At 40.4% G+C, this 15,259-nt stretch overlaps 1 protein-coding gene across 16 annotated transcripts in view; it reads left to right on the top strand.

The window, feature by feature from the left end:
- The window catches only part of DMD (dystrophin), a 2,035,724-nt gene that overhangs the window by 882,048 nt on the left and 1,138,417 nt on the right, over positions 1 to 15,259 (top strand). For all 16 annotated transcript variants that reach the window (XM_039486264.1, XM_039486496.1, XM_039486317.1 and 13 more), the window contains one exon: positions 13,585 to 13,746. In XM_039486264.1, the coding sequence (XP_039342198.1) occupies positions 13,585 to 13,746 (162 nt within the window). The remainder of the gene's footprint in view (positions 1 to 13,584; positions 13,747 to 15,259) is intronic.

Genomic DNA, 15,259 nt, shown 5'->3' with positions numbered 1-15,259 from the left:
AGTTTATCAGTGAATTCCAAAACCTCCTCTAGTGACACTTTAATCTGTGACAGTTACTCAGATTTGTCACCTACAAAAGCCAGCTCAGGTTTGGGAATCTCCCTAACATCCTCAGCCATGAAGACTGAAGCAAAGAATCCATTTAGTTTTGCCGCAATGACTTTATCATCTTTAAGCACTCCTTTTGTATCTCGATCATCAAGGGGCCCCACTGGTTGTTTAGCAGGCTTCCTGCTTCTGATGTACTTAAAAAACATTTTGTTATTACCTTTGGAGTTTTTGGCTAGCCGTTCTTCAAACTCCTCTTTGGCTTTTCTTATTATACTCTTACACTTAATTTGGCAGTGTTTATGCTCCTTTCTATTTGCCTCACTAGGATTTAACTTCCACTTTTTAAAGGAAGTCTTTTTATCTCTCATTGCTTCTTTTACATGGTTGTTAAGCTCTTTTTTAGTTCTTTTACTGTTTTTCTTAATTTGGGGTATACATTGAAGTTGGGCCTCTATTATGGTGTCCTTAAAAAGGGCCCATGCAACTTGCAGGGATTTCACTTCAGTCACTGTACCTTTTAACTTCTGTTTAACTCACCCCCTCATTTTTGCATAGTTCCCCCTTTTGAAATTAAATGCCACAGTGTTGGGCTGTTGAGATGTTCTTCCCACCACAGGGATGTTGAATGCTATTGTATTATGGTCACTATTTCCAAGCGGTCCTGCTATAGTTACCTCTTGGACCAGCTCCTGCGCTCCACTCAGGATTAAATCTAGAGTTGCCTCTCCCCTTGTGGGTTCCCATACCAGCTGCTCCATGAAGCAGTCATTTAAAGTATCGAGACATTTTATCTCTGCATTTCATCCTGAAGTGAAATGTTCCCAGTCAATATGGGGATAATTGAAATCCCCCACTATTATTGGGTTCTTAATTTTGATAGCCTCTCTAATTTCCCTTAGCATTTCATCATCACTATTACTGTCCTGGTCAGGTGGTCGATAATAGATCCCTAATGTTATATTTTTATTAGAGCATGAAATTTCTATCCATAGAGATTCTATGGAACATGTGGATTCGCTTAAGATTTTTACTTCATTTGAATCTACATTTTCTTTCACCTATAGTGCCACTCCCCACCCTGCATGACCTGTTCTGTCCTTCCGATATATTTTGTACCCCGGAATGATTGTGTCCCATTGATTGCTCTCAGTCCACCAGGTTTCTGTGATGCCTGATATCAACATCCTCCTTTATCACAAGGCACTCTAGTTCACCCATCTTATTATTTAGACTTCTAGCATTTGTGTACAAGCACTTTAAAAACTTGTCCCTGTTTATTTGTCTGCCCTTTTCTGATGTGTCAGATTCTTTTTTATGTGACTGTTTATCATCTCATCTGGCCCTTACATTATCTTCTTCCATCCTCTGCTCCTGACTATAACCTGGAGATTCTCTATCATTAGATTCTCCCCTAAGAGAAGTCTGTGTCCGATCCACATGCTCCTCTGCAGCAGTCGGCTTTCCCCCATCTCCTAGTTTAAAAACTGCTCTACAACCTTTTTAATGTTTAGTGCCAGCAGTCTGGTTCCACTTTGGTTTAGGTGGAGCCCATCTCTCCTGTATAGGCTCCCCCCATCCCAAAAGTTTCCCAGGTTCCTAATGAATGTAAACCCCTCCTCTCTACACCATCGTCTCATCCATGCATTGAGACTCTGGAGCTCTGCCTACCTACCTGGCCCTGCACGTGGAACTGGGAGCATTTCTGAGAATGCCACCATAGAGGTCCTGGATTTCGGTCTCTTCCCTAGCAGCCTAAATTTGGCTTCCAGGACATCTCTCCTACCCTTCCCTATGTCATTGGTACCTACATGTACCACGACCACCGGCTCCTCCTCAGCACTACACATAAGTCTGACTGGATGCCTCGAGAGATCTGCAACCTTCGCACCAGGCAGGCAAGTCACCATACGGTTCTCCCGGTCATCACAAACCCAGCTATCTATGTTTCTAATGATCAAATCTCCCATTACTAACACCTGCCTCTCCCCTCCAAGTGAGAGCTTGAATTCTGATTTGTAATGCATTTGTTCCATTGCTATAAGAGTGTGGGAGAATAAGGGAAACTTCATTTACTCTTCCTAGTTTTTAATGGAATGATCTGAAATAGAAAGTTATTTTCTCCTGTTTTCTTGTTTGCAAAACCTCTTCACTAATAAACTAATATATTCTCTAATTTTTATCTTCGACTGTATCTGATTGAATCATGGGCAGCCAAACAAACCTATTTGCTGAGCTACAGAATCCACCTTTCAAGTCTCAAATCAACCTGTTGTACTGAGCTTTGGAAATATTGCTCCTTGAGGGTTTTCTGACCTCTGTCATAACTGACCAGTAGAGGAGGGGTACTCATTTCCTTTCTCAGGCTTTTCATTTTGTTTAAATCCATTGATATTAGCGCTGATGTGCAGCAGTTCCTTCTAATATAGTTTGGTCTAGATTTGTGTTTCTTTTAGTTTCCAGTCAGTATTGGAATTTGATACTGTTAGTATGCTGATAGTTACGGTTAATACAACTTTATGGTTCATAAATTGAGCAATCAGAATTCGGGGAATTCTAAACATAAAGGTTAAACTCTCCAACTTCACTCAGGTCCCTTATGCATAGAACCATAACAATGGTCGGTTCTTATTTCATTATAGCTGGAGCTTATTGTGACATGTATAATTCAAGTACTTTAAGGATATGTCTACAGTGTGTAACTTTAGCACCCTCATGGCCAAGATGGCATCTGCTCTGCAGGCAGCTCTGGCCAAGAGAAGGCGTGCCTTGGAATGCAGCAGGAGAAATCCCTTCCACCTCAGGGGCACCTGTTCCAAACCTCCCAGAGAGAACACACCCACCCACAGGAAAAGTACAATGGATATAAGAAAGGGAAACTTTTATTTACAGAGGGATGAGAGGAGAAAAACAACAAGAGAAACTATAGGGGAGCAGTAAAACAGTATTGCATCCAAACCAAGGCCCCACAGGCCCAGTGGTAGCACAGTGTGGAAGGACAGACACTGAGCAATGTGTCTGCACACTGAGTTCAGGAGTCCTGAGCAAAGTTCCTGTCCAGTGCCCTCCAAACCCCTCTGGTGCCCTCTTCTGCTGCTGTCTGCCTAGCCATACAGAACAACCACCACCCCACTTAAATATCTAGCAACCTCCCTCCTTATTCCCAATGTAGAGACACAAGCCCCAGTACTCACAGCCCCATGCAGCTCTGGGCAGCCATGATACTGAGTCCAGCTCCGGCCTGTCCTCCTCAGGAGATTCCTCCCTGGCACAGGGCTCCTCCTGGCTCCTGTCCTGGGCTGTCTCCGATCGGCCGCCCTGTCCTTCCCAGGCTTCAGGCAGGTTCTCTGCTGCTTCACTCTGTGAGGGCCTGCGGGCTGCAGCCCTCCTCTCTCCCGGGAGCTCCAGAGCCACATCCTGGAGTTTCCCTCCTTTCTCTCACTGCTCACCTTCCCGCCCTTAGGAAAAAGATTTAAGGGGGCCATGCTCTCTAAACCTCAAAGGAGTTACAAGTGCAATAAAACACCCGCAGCTGGCCTCTGTCAGCTGACATGGGGCCTGGGCTGTGGGCTATAAAATTGCAGCGTAGAGGTTGGAGTCTGAAGTCTGGGCTCCAGCCCGAATGTGTACACTGCAATTTTACAGCTCCACAGCCTGAGCCCTGTGAGTTTGAGTCAGCTGACGGGGGCCAGCTGCAGATGTTATATTGCACTTACCCTAAATATTTGCATTCATATTGTATAGGTTGAATTGACTATAAAAGTTGAAAAAGTGGAAAATTAAGCCCTGAGTGTGAAAAAAATTAATGAAAGTATCATTAATGAAAGTTGCCAAGGTTTGTTCTGCTCCAACTATTGTACTTTTTTCAAATAAGATGATCATATTTGAAAATAATATGCATATAACCATAAATGTATGTGTATGCTCAACATAATCTGCTCTGAGCAGTGGCCATTGGTAGTTAATGGATCTTCACCAAACTTATCAAGGGGGAAATGAGTAGAGGAGTCTGAATAAGAAACTGTAGGGTAGCTACCTAGGTCTCTGCTTGGAGTTGCTGGGGAAATAGGTGAATGAGGATTGGTGGTGCTGGAGCTACTGGGAGATGAGTGATTGCTGGGGTTTCCTAGGTAGCAGAGAGCTTCTAGTGAATAGATGATGCTGGGGAAAGGAAAGGGATCACTGTGAGGGAAGGTGGGGAATAGAAGGTGCTTTGGGGCTTGGGAGTTTTGGGGTGGCAAGTAGATGGTAGGTGTTGGGGCAGGAGGCTTCTGGGTAATAGATGGGTGCTGGGACTTCTGGAGGCAGAAAGCAGCTGGATGGTAGAAGGTGCCTGACTTTGTGGGATACAGAGGGCTGTTTGGTTAGCAGAGGCAGGGACTGGGGAATGGGTGTTGGGGCGTGCAACTGGCTGCAAGGAGGATGGGTAGGGAGGGAGCTAGGTCTGATGTTGGAATCAGATCCAGCAGAGGGAACAGAGAGATGAGACAACTGGCTGCCTGCTCATGAAGTGCAACTGTGCCCTATATTAGCCAAAAAGTGGAATACCTGCATATGTCATTTTCCTTTAGCTAAGTCAGATGGACAGGAATCCAGATGAAATCTTGGAATACGTTACAGGGCTGCCAAATGCCTGGATATCATGTAAGATACATGACACTTGGCTTCCCTGATCATGGTTTACTCTTTAGTGTTCTCTGCTCAAAAGGCAGCAACTTGGTCCATGTCTCCTGATGGCACAAGAAAATACATTGGAAAAGAATTCTTCAAGGCAACTGTATATGAGTTATCATAGTGATACATTTTGATTGCTTTTTTTCCCCACGATGCTTAGAAATGTATTCACACTCAGGAATAAAGAGACTATGCAGTAAATTAAGGTTGAAGCAGAGGCCTCATCTATATTGAACTTAATCCGAAGGGGTTTAACTCCCCTCAGTGACTAACTGGCACCAACAGTGGTCCAACTTCACACCAGTATGAGTAGGCATAACAAGGGGCGGCACTGGGGGAGGCTTGTGGGGGCTATAGCCACCCCAAAATTTGCCTTAACCCCTGTAGCCACCCCTTCCAGAGCTGGGCACCTGGCCAACAGCTGCCACTCTCTTGTTGCCCAGCTCCCGGTGCCGTGGCATTCTCCCCTTCTTTGGGAAGCTGATCCATGACTGGCATGGCTCTGGGAGAGCTCACCTGATGCTAGACATGGATGCGCCCAAGTGGGTCTCTGCTGAGCAGGGATGGGGGGGACAGGGAGCCTGTCTGTGCTGGTGCCTCTGGCTCTGGATTAGGAGCTGCGACTACCACTGTACTGAACAAGCATTCAGACTCCTGAGTGCTCAGCTTAGAGACAGTGCACCGACGCACTCACTCAGGCACACAGTCTCCTTCAACACTGCCACCAACATACTCTCTCTCTCCCCTCCTCCCACACATACCCCCAACACACACACATTCATTCCCTCACTTACTCCCCACAACACTCACACTCGCTCTCTCTCACACAGTCTCCCTCACACATTCCCTCCAACAAACACAACCCCACACACTCTCACATAGCCCCTTCAACACATTCACTCACTCTCTCTCTCACAGATACAGTCTCCTGCACTTTTGTCTGTACTTTTTTTCCCTTTTGAGGATAACCTAGGTAAACATGTTTAAGTGTGTATTGTTAAAAAATAAATAAATAAGTATGTCTGCCCACCAGATGTATAGTGCCACCCCTCCAATTTTCTGTGCAGCCCACCTCATCCCCCACCTGGGGAAGAGGCTGGAGCTGCCCTGGGCATAACCATAGGGAAAGACCAACCTTAGCCTTCCCGCTTTCCAAAACAAAGCCTAACGTATTCAGTACCATTACTTAAATCCCAGACCCCGCTAACTCTTGTGAGGGTTTAGGATACAGTCCTCGCTATCTTCACCAGACTTTGCAGCCTACTCTTCTACATATAGCGCCCCTCTTGCTGATCGTACACTACCCTTTCTACTAGTTTATCAAGGATCTGCCAATGGTTAGTCCAAAATATGGAGAGACACCTAATCAGATCACTATCCCTTACCAAGCCACTTGCCAGCAAAAGAATCCACACTAACTGGACCAATTTGGCAGTGAGGGGAAAAATTCCTTGCCTGCCTCACAAAAGGCAAATGGCCAAACATGAGTTGCCCAGGGCCACTTCATTCTGGGGAATCCAAAATGGGTGACACCTGTGGTTGCTTGGTCTGGGTGTGGCTATTTATTCCAGGAAGCTAATTAGGCTCCTACTGCTCCTTTCCAAGCAGCCAGTTCTGTTCTGCCAATTTCTGTTGCCAGGGAGAAAAGTTATCTCCTATTACGAGGGACCAAGGAGAAGGGAACATGGAGATGGCATCATCCCCCCCCCTGTACAAGGATCCCTGCTTGTCCATCAAAGCTTTCCACCTTCCCCCACATGTTCAGACCAAGGAGGCATTTCTGTAATAGTGAAGTTTTCTTTTCAATTTATTTTAACAAAGAACACATTGTGTGACTTGCAGCCTATTTATATAAGTATTTCATAATGGTAACAGCTATCTACCTGTCCTTTTTATTCTCTTCTCTGAGTTACTTAAGTATCAGAGGGGTAGCCATGTTAGTCTGGATCATGCACGCACGAAAGCTTATGCTCCAATACTTCCGTTAGTCTATAAGGTGCCACAGGTCTCTGTAGCTTTTTAAGTTCTGTATGAATCCAAGCCTGTTCCCTGGGGATCTAGCTATATATTCTCCAGCTGCTGTATCACCGAGAGAACAAAATTGGGAGTGCTCTGAGTGTTATCAATGAAGAGAGTAGTGTCTTCAGGTTGTCTCACTGAGGGAGGGGGTGGGATACTGTTCAGTCTTCATGATACTTAAACCATGAATATTGAATCAATTTCATGTGCCAATTGTAGGGCTTTGAAGATTTACTTACAAAGAGGTAGTGTGAAATGCCAGACTTCCAGAGAAGGTCTTGATCAATCTGTAGATAAAAGATATGAAAAAAATGAGACCGCTATACTAATACTTTCATTTTAAGTGAAGACGAAAAAATGTTTCAAAAGTATTACAGTTGCAGTCAACTTTTAGTCTTCTTGTATTTATCTATCAAGCTTCCTGTTCCTGATTAAAACTGGAAGGTCTCACATTTAACAAACAATATCAACTCTGAAAACTGTATCTGAAGATAAAAAAAAATCATAGTAATCCAATAGAAAAGTTATTTTACTCAAGTTAGAGAGACAAGGTGGATGACGTAATATCTTTATTTGAACCAACTTCTGTTGGTGAGAGAGACAAGCTTTCAAGCTACACAAAGCTGCTCTTCAGGTCTGGGAAAGGTACTCAGAGTGTCACAGCTACATACAAGATCGAACAGATAATTTAGCATAAGTAGCCCATATTCTAAGAGTCCATTCACCAACCTTGTCTCCTTAATATACTGAGACCTACAAGACTACAACAATACTTGACTTAAGTTACTCAGTCATACTATTAACTACTAGCCCTAATAGTTACCTTATCTTTTCCCCAAAACAAAATCCACTTTTTGAAATGTTTGACTAGAGAAACCAGTTTTGCATTGCTTGTTCCGAAGATTCCTCAAAATTGAATTTTCCATCCTCTCAGTACCCTCAGATTGTATTTCCAGGATCATGCAATGTCATTGCACAATAATGCATTCCAGACACAATGTAACAAATCTGTTCAAGGTTACTGTATTTTGAACTAGCTAACATCTAAACCAGGTCTCTGTTTATTTTATTTGAATAATTGTGCAGGTAATGTACAATAATCTCATTGTGAGCAAAAACTTATCAGTGAAATATTTACTCTCAGCTAATTGAGCAAACAAACTAACCTATTGCAATATGACTGATTCCATGAGAAGAAACTGTGCTGTTACTGAGTGAGAGAAATTGATCTGCAGAGGCTGATAATGTTATCTTTGTATTCCTTGTCTTCTTTAGTTAACAGAGGAAGACTGTGTGTTTAGTTCTCCTTTTGATTGTGTTTGGCATGATGGATAAGCAATATGCATACCCACTGTTGCCTTTTCAAGTGACTGATTCACATATAGCCGGTGGAAATGTGTAATACTGGTGCCTAGAGAACCTGAAGTGCTGCAAGCAGCTGTCATGACATTCCCAGGGCCAGCTCCAGGCACCAGCTCAGCAAGCAGGTGCTTGGGGCGGCATGTCGGGCTCTTCAGCGGTGGGTCCCTCGGTCCCTCTCGGAGGGAAGGACCTGCTGCCGAAGAAAAAAGTGGCAAGATGGAGCTGCCGCCTTCCGCGATTGCGGCGCTTTTTTTTTTTTTGTTGCCACTTGGGGCAGCAAAAACCCTGGAGCCGGCCCTGGACATTCCTGTAACTTTGAAAGTGACTTGTAGCCTACCCAACAAATTTCTGTTAGAAAGGGAGGATATACTTCCATAAAGCTGGGAAAGGATGTTCGTATTTAGATTTGCGCTGAGTTGAATGGAAGTTTATTCTTGAGGGCCAACCCCTTTTTCTCATCAAGATACCTTTTTTTAACACTCCCCAATCTCCATCCCCACTGCCCATTTTTCCAAACCCTGCGCTGTATTTATTTATTTTTGTTTGTTTGTTTATTTAATCTTTTGTTCTACTCTTGTGGTGAGTAGGGATATCTTTCCTTCCACCGACCCTCTCATTATCTCTTCACGGACTGCTAACTTGGCTCCTCTTAGGACTTTTGGAGAACTGGCGGTATTAGCCTCATTCTGTACAGTAATAATCCCCAGGACAGCAGGATGTCCTTCTTGCAATATTTGTCAGTTTTGGAACACAGAATGAATAAAGAGGTCTATCACCACGGAACCAAGAGATCAGGGGTATTTTTTTTATTTCCAGACAGTTGTATTTTGTAGCCTCTTAGCTCAAAAATAGAGTAAGAAATATTGCTAAAGTTTCTAAGAGAATTACTTCTCCTTGAGGGCATGGAAAATATCAGCCCAAAGATGACTATTTCAAAATGTTGAAAGCATGTGAAAATTGTGTTTATAATGAAAGTACCAAAATAACCTTATCTACTCCCAGACAAAAACTAAGTTAAAATTTAGTTAAGGTTGAGAGTATATCAGTAATTTGGAGTAGAAGAAAAAATAGAGAGATGTAATTATCCTAATAACAAACATCATAAACCAAGAGTTAAGTTAAATTTAAAATAAACCCAAATATGTTAAGATATGGAAATGCACAGTTAAGGCATGCAAACAACCTTGACTCTGCCCTGGGTTGACACCATCCGATAACCAGAAAATATGCATGAGTTTTAACCATTTCAGAAGTCTGAAGTGTCTGTTGTTCCATTACTGAGATGACACAGGACAAAAAAGTCTGACAGATGTTTCATTAATTTCAAATCATACACTAATAAAGTTACTTTTGAATTCTGAGAAAATTCATTCTGTATTCAAAGAGTAAGTGCTGCATTTTGGGAGTGGATATGCTGTATTTTTCACAGATAACACAGAGATTACATCCTTCAAGTGTAAAACTCTTTTTTCCTTTACTATGAAACTTTGACTAGAACCTCCATAATATATATGAAACTACCTGTGCAACTAAGGTTATTGAAAAGGTGAATTATATTATTTGATAAATACAGCAATAAGTGAACATGTATTAAAAGGCTACATCATAATGTACACCAAAAGGGATTTTATCAAGAGGCATGGGGTATAGTGTTAAAATTGAGTGAGCACCTTTAACTGTCAGATTTCTTTATATTTGAATGCTTCACAGTGCATCCTAATTTCTTTTAATGTCAAGTTTTTATATGGAATATATTTAACATTTAGTGTGTCTGCTGAGTTTTCCAGATGTTGAATTATACATTGATCTCAGTTATCTTCTGTACTACAAAGAAAATAATAATTTTATGCTAAAGCATTTTAAAATCTATAAAATGGCTATTGAGACTGTCAGAAAAAATTAGTAATTAACATGTTTTTTCTTTCCATTTTCATTCTGTGGTTTCCTAAATTTTTTTTTGCTTTTATTTTTCTTGACAGCTGTCAACATTTCTCTAGGTCACAAATATCTAAACAATTGCCGCTTGCCCTGAAACTTCCCATTTACCAATAAACTGTTGGAGATGTTGCTTTACAGATTGGAGCCCTCAGCTTTATTGTCTGTGATCTGATGATAGGGCTAGAGCCTCTTGTTATGCTCTCAGTCAGACCTATTTATACACTGTGGTGCTGAGCCATTCCTTTGTGCTGGTGTTCTTCCACCTAAAGAAAAAAGTAGTTCAGCCTAAAAAACTAAAAACATAGTCAATTAATATATTTAATTTCTTCACTATCTTGCTATATATAAAAGACAGTTTTCAAATGTATTTGCTCATTTCCCTGCACATGTGGCCACTGTTGATCTCAAGTCCAGGCCTTGGCAATACACTTCCCTGTATGTATGCTGGCTTTTCCTAGGCCATTATTCCTAAACATAAGGTTACAGCCCAACCTAGCAACGAGTTTCCCAGCATTAAAGAGAGCACACAAAGTATGTGAAATCCTAGTGTATAGCAAAGTACTCAGATGCTCTCAAATGGTATCCACTGTGAGCTAGATTTTCAGAAGAGCCTAGGGGCAGATTTAAGTGCCCAGCACCTACAGTTAGGATGGATTTTCAAAAGAGCTCAGCCCCATTTACATACTTTAAGAACAACAACCTTCTTTCTGTAGCATTCAAAAAAAGAGTTAGCAAATATTGCACAATGTTATTTCTGAAGTTCAGTTTAAGGAATAGATAAAATAATGTTTCACGTATAATGCATCTGTCATCCTGGTCTTGAAACGTAGCTTCTATTCTGGGGGATAAACTAAGTAGTTCTATTATTTATTAAATTAAGAATTAAGTTGTTGTGTTCTAATACATATTGTTATAATTTGTTAAAAGGAGAAATTAACATATTTTAATATAATTTGTTCCCAATTTAACTTTAAAACAGAAATCTTTCTTTACCAGCTTACTTTGTTTTCATCTTATGTGGAGTGGGTGGTTATTTTGTAGAATTTGAGTTCAGAGAAGGTGGAACTTCTTAAGGTATTTAGAGAGACGAAGCAGTGTGGGGGAAATGGTAATGCAGGTTTCATTTTAGGACTGCTAGCCTGGAGAGTGTCCTTTTAAGTACTGTTATTGAGTGTTTTATTTTTTACTGGTGCGCACACCTTGAAAAATCTATATCATGTTTTTAGATTGTTCTAATTGTTATAATTAATAATTTTCACTGCAGTTAATTTACTCCCAGTAATGATACTACTATAGTATAGTGCCAAGGAGCCTCAGTCATGGCCCAGGACCCCATTGTGTTACGTGTTGTATAAACACAATCCAGTATGGCACCTCTGTCCCCCTATGTTTACACTCTAAGTACATTACATAACAAATTTGGATGATGGCTATTATTTTAGCATCTGAAACCTGAAGTGAAATCTTATGCATGGGTATGCACACAACGGGGGGGCGGGGGGAAAAACACCACCACTGCCTCCTGGCTTTTCTAGCTATTACTTTATGGTCCTCATTTCAGCCACTGTCTTTGTAAATGATAGATGTTGACAGTTTTCAAAACCGAACTTACCCTTTTTAATAAAAGACAGATTAGGCTTCTAAGAATTTGATGTCTCTTTCCAGAAAATGTGCATATTCACATTATATGAGATAAAGGTAAAACCTCAAAGCAGATGAAAGTAAAAATCATGAAAGTAGCAAAATCTAGTGGTACATTATGAAGTAACATTGCTTCAGTGATTTATTTGCTGATGTAATGGTGGATAATCTAAGCACTATATCCAGATGTACAGACACTCTTTTCTTAACCTGTGTACCATATAATTTTTTAACATTAGCTTTAATAAAATTTTTAAATCTGTTCTTACTTTAGTAGCTCAGGTGCTTCCATTAGCACTGATCCAACCTGCAAAGCTTTTCTGTTCTGTGGAAAATTCCTAGAACTGGCAACCATGGGGCTGTTATCTAATAAGCTGTTTAGAAATAGTACAAAGCATCTTACAAACAGCCAAAATAGTAAATACTGATAGGGTACCCTATCCTTTCACTATTAACATCAGCCAGTGAGGGTGTTCAGAATAATAACTCTGTCTCATTGACTAAAAGTAAGGACCTAAAAGTACCAGAATTCCACTTAGAATATATTATTACCACAGACACACACAAAACACTAGCTGATTGTCTGATAGATATTTCAAACCTCTTTGACAAAAGACATTGGGTCCTAAAAACTGAAGGTAGCTATGGAGTCAGAATAAAATGCAACTATCCCTTGCTCAGCAAACAAATCTGTGTTTGATGTGAACACCCACATCCCAGGACCAGACAACACTATAGTCCACCCCCAATGCTCTCTTACTTCCCCTTCAATTCATAATTTACAAGGAAAGTTAGTCACTGCTATATTATGGGTAGCAATGTGGCTGGACTTCCACACAGAAAAGCTAATGATCCCCAACAAAGACTGGGATCATTGTTGTTTGTCTCATATTTGTAGCATGGCATGGAAAAGATTAGGCCCCATTGTACTAGGCACTGAAGAAATATATAGCAAAGGGATGGGGTCCTTGCCTTGAAGAGTTTACAATCTAAGTTCACTATAGGAGACTACAAGTGGATATAACAAACAGAAGGTAATGGGGAGATAATTACAAACAGTATAATAAGCACCAGTCACAGCTTATCAGCTGGTTTATCAAGTGTTTTGTAGGCATAATGGCATAAATGGGTTGTAAGGGAAGATTTGAAGGAGAGTGCTTTTCTCAAAATTTGACAAGCATCATTATACTTTCTCTCATGCTGCCCCTTATGCTTGGAAGGCATTCCCCTGGGCTATTTCATTACTGTCCTTTAATCTTTCCTTAAAATCCACTTTTGGCTTTATGCCTACAAAACACTTGACAATGATTAACCAGCTGGGGTTTGCATTTCTACAGGGTAGAAGAGATTATATAGGATGAGGATAGACCACAAAGGGCCTTAAAAATGAAGAAAAGGATTCAATCGTCCTTTCAGAGTTAGCATTCAGTCCCTACTCCAGGAAACTATTTATATTTCACATGTCAGAGTTCCTTCTTGAGAGATCTTTTATTCCTCTCACTTGCTGGAATGGATTATCTTGGATTGGATTGTGATGACAGTAACCCCATTCTGAGTAAACAAAATCTCTTGAACTATATAATGAGATCAGGAGGCCCATCAGGCTTCTGTGTGGAACACTGCATCAGGGAGGATGGTTTTATTTTACAGTTTTGCTGTCTCCTCTTCACTCTAGCTTTGGCTTTTAGGGGTCCTTCAAACCTTAGAGTTTTTCTGTGCAAATTCTTTTAACAAGAGCTGAATGGGTGGCAAAAAGAGGCGAAATTTATCTTATAAAAAGGTGGCTGTGAAAAAGTCAGGAGCCCTAATTTATACTGCAGCCTATGTTTATGAGCAAAAATATTGTGACTGTACATTTTCTATGAATTATGTATGTGTTTGTTTATTTGTTGTTGTCTTTAGGCTATGAGAAGACAAAAGGCTCTTGAACAGAGTATCCAGTCTGCCCAGGAAATTGACAAAACCCTTCGCTTGATCCAAGAGTCTCTTGCCTTCATTGACAGACAATTAACAGCCTACATTGCAGAGAGAGTTGATGCTGCACAAGTCCCTCAGGAAGCACAAGTAAGTTACATGTGGGTTAATGGTCTTGAATTGATTTGTTAATTACACCGGATTTCTGAATCACTGAAGAGTGGTGGGCTTTCTTTCTCTTTTTTAAATAAGAGGTTTAGAATTTTTGCAATGCTCTAAATTAAAAAGATGAACTTGCAACAGGTTTTTATAGATAGATATAGTTTAGGTAGAAGTATTACTGGAAATGGGCCACCTTGATTGCATTGACCTCGTTAGCACTACAAAAGTAATTTTCCCTCCCTTGGTATTCACCCCTTTTTGTCAACTGTTGAGAATAGGCCACTTCCACCTTAATTGAATTGGCTTCTTAGCACTGACCCTCCCACACACACACTTGGTAAGGCAACTCCCATCTTTTCATGTGCTATAATATATAGTCTTCTTACTGTATTTTTCACTCCATGTATCTGATGAAGTGGGTTTTAGCCCACAAAAGCTTATGCCCAAATAAATTTGTTAGTCTCTAAGATGCCACAAGGACTCCTCATTATTTTTATTTAAAGGAGGTTGTCTATGTATTCTGATACTTTTATGTACCAATAAAATCATACTTTCAACTTTTTCACCTGTGCCTATCCAGATGATTTAAAGAACCTTAATGCCATGAAAGATTATGCAGTAACATTAAAATGGCAATGAAAAACAAAGTGGCTCTTTAAAATCCAATCTTTCTTATCCCAGAATTTACTCATCATCTTCTTTTTATTTTTAGTTGGTTTATTTGTAAAGCCAATTAGATGGCATATGGATTGCTGCTCAATTATCTAATCACAGGTACTATGGTTAATTGTTACTTTGATTTACATAAATATCCTTACATTTTAGTTCTTCAGTTCAGACAAGTTTAAAAGAAAATCATCCTTTCCTTCCCCTCGTACAACTTATTTGTTCAGGCTTTGAACCTAGAGCACATTTACCATATCTAACACCAGTTTGTACTTTTCAACTATTTTCACTATAACATCTATCCATAGCCCTGTTTAAAAAACAAAACAAAACAAGTAAGTTGAAATAAAGCCTGCTACTTCTAATACCAAAGTATTCAAATTGTACTATAGGAAATCAAATAGCTTTTCAGGTAATTAGATATTTAATAAAAAGTATGATAATATCAGGAGAAAATAATATGGAAAAGTATGTATGGATTGTAAGGATTTGTAAGGCTACTGCCAATTGCATTTTCTGTTAGAAATAGTGATTCCTAAGTACAGATGTCTTGCAGGGAGAAGTTTTGAAGAGTTGGTTTCAGATACAGACAAAAATGGAGAAAAGACATTGTGGGCCTGATTTCAGATGTCCTGAGCTCCCACAGCTCCCACTGAAGTCAAAGGGAACTGCGGTTCCACCACAACTCTGGAAATCAGGCCCTGTGTCTTTTATATTAAAAAAAAAATTTAAATAGTGAAAAATTCCATCAAAAATATGTGTAATTTAAAACCAAAAACAAATATTTAGACCATACCAGGCCTTATTCTGCCCTCCGCCTAATTTTACACTGTTA

Source organism: Mauremys reevesii, linkage group 1 (assembly GCF_016161935.1).
Source record: "Mauremys reevesii isolate NIE-2019 linkage group 1, ASM1616193v1, whole genome shotgun sequence".
Classification (NCBI taxonomy): Eukaryota; Metazoa; Chordata; order Testudines; family Geoemydidae; genus Mauremys; species Mauremys reevesii.
This window is presented reverse-complemented; position numbering and strand designations above follow the sequence as displayed.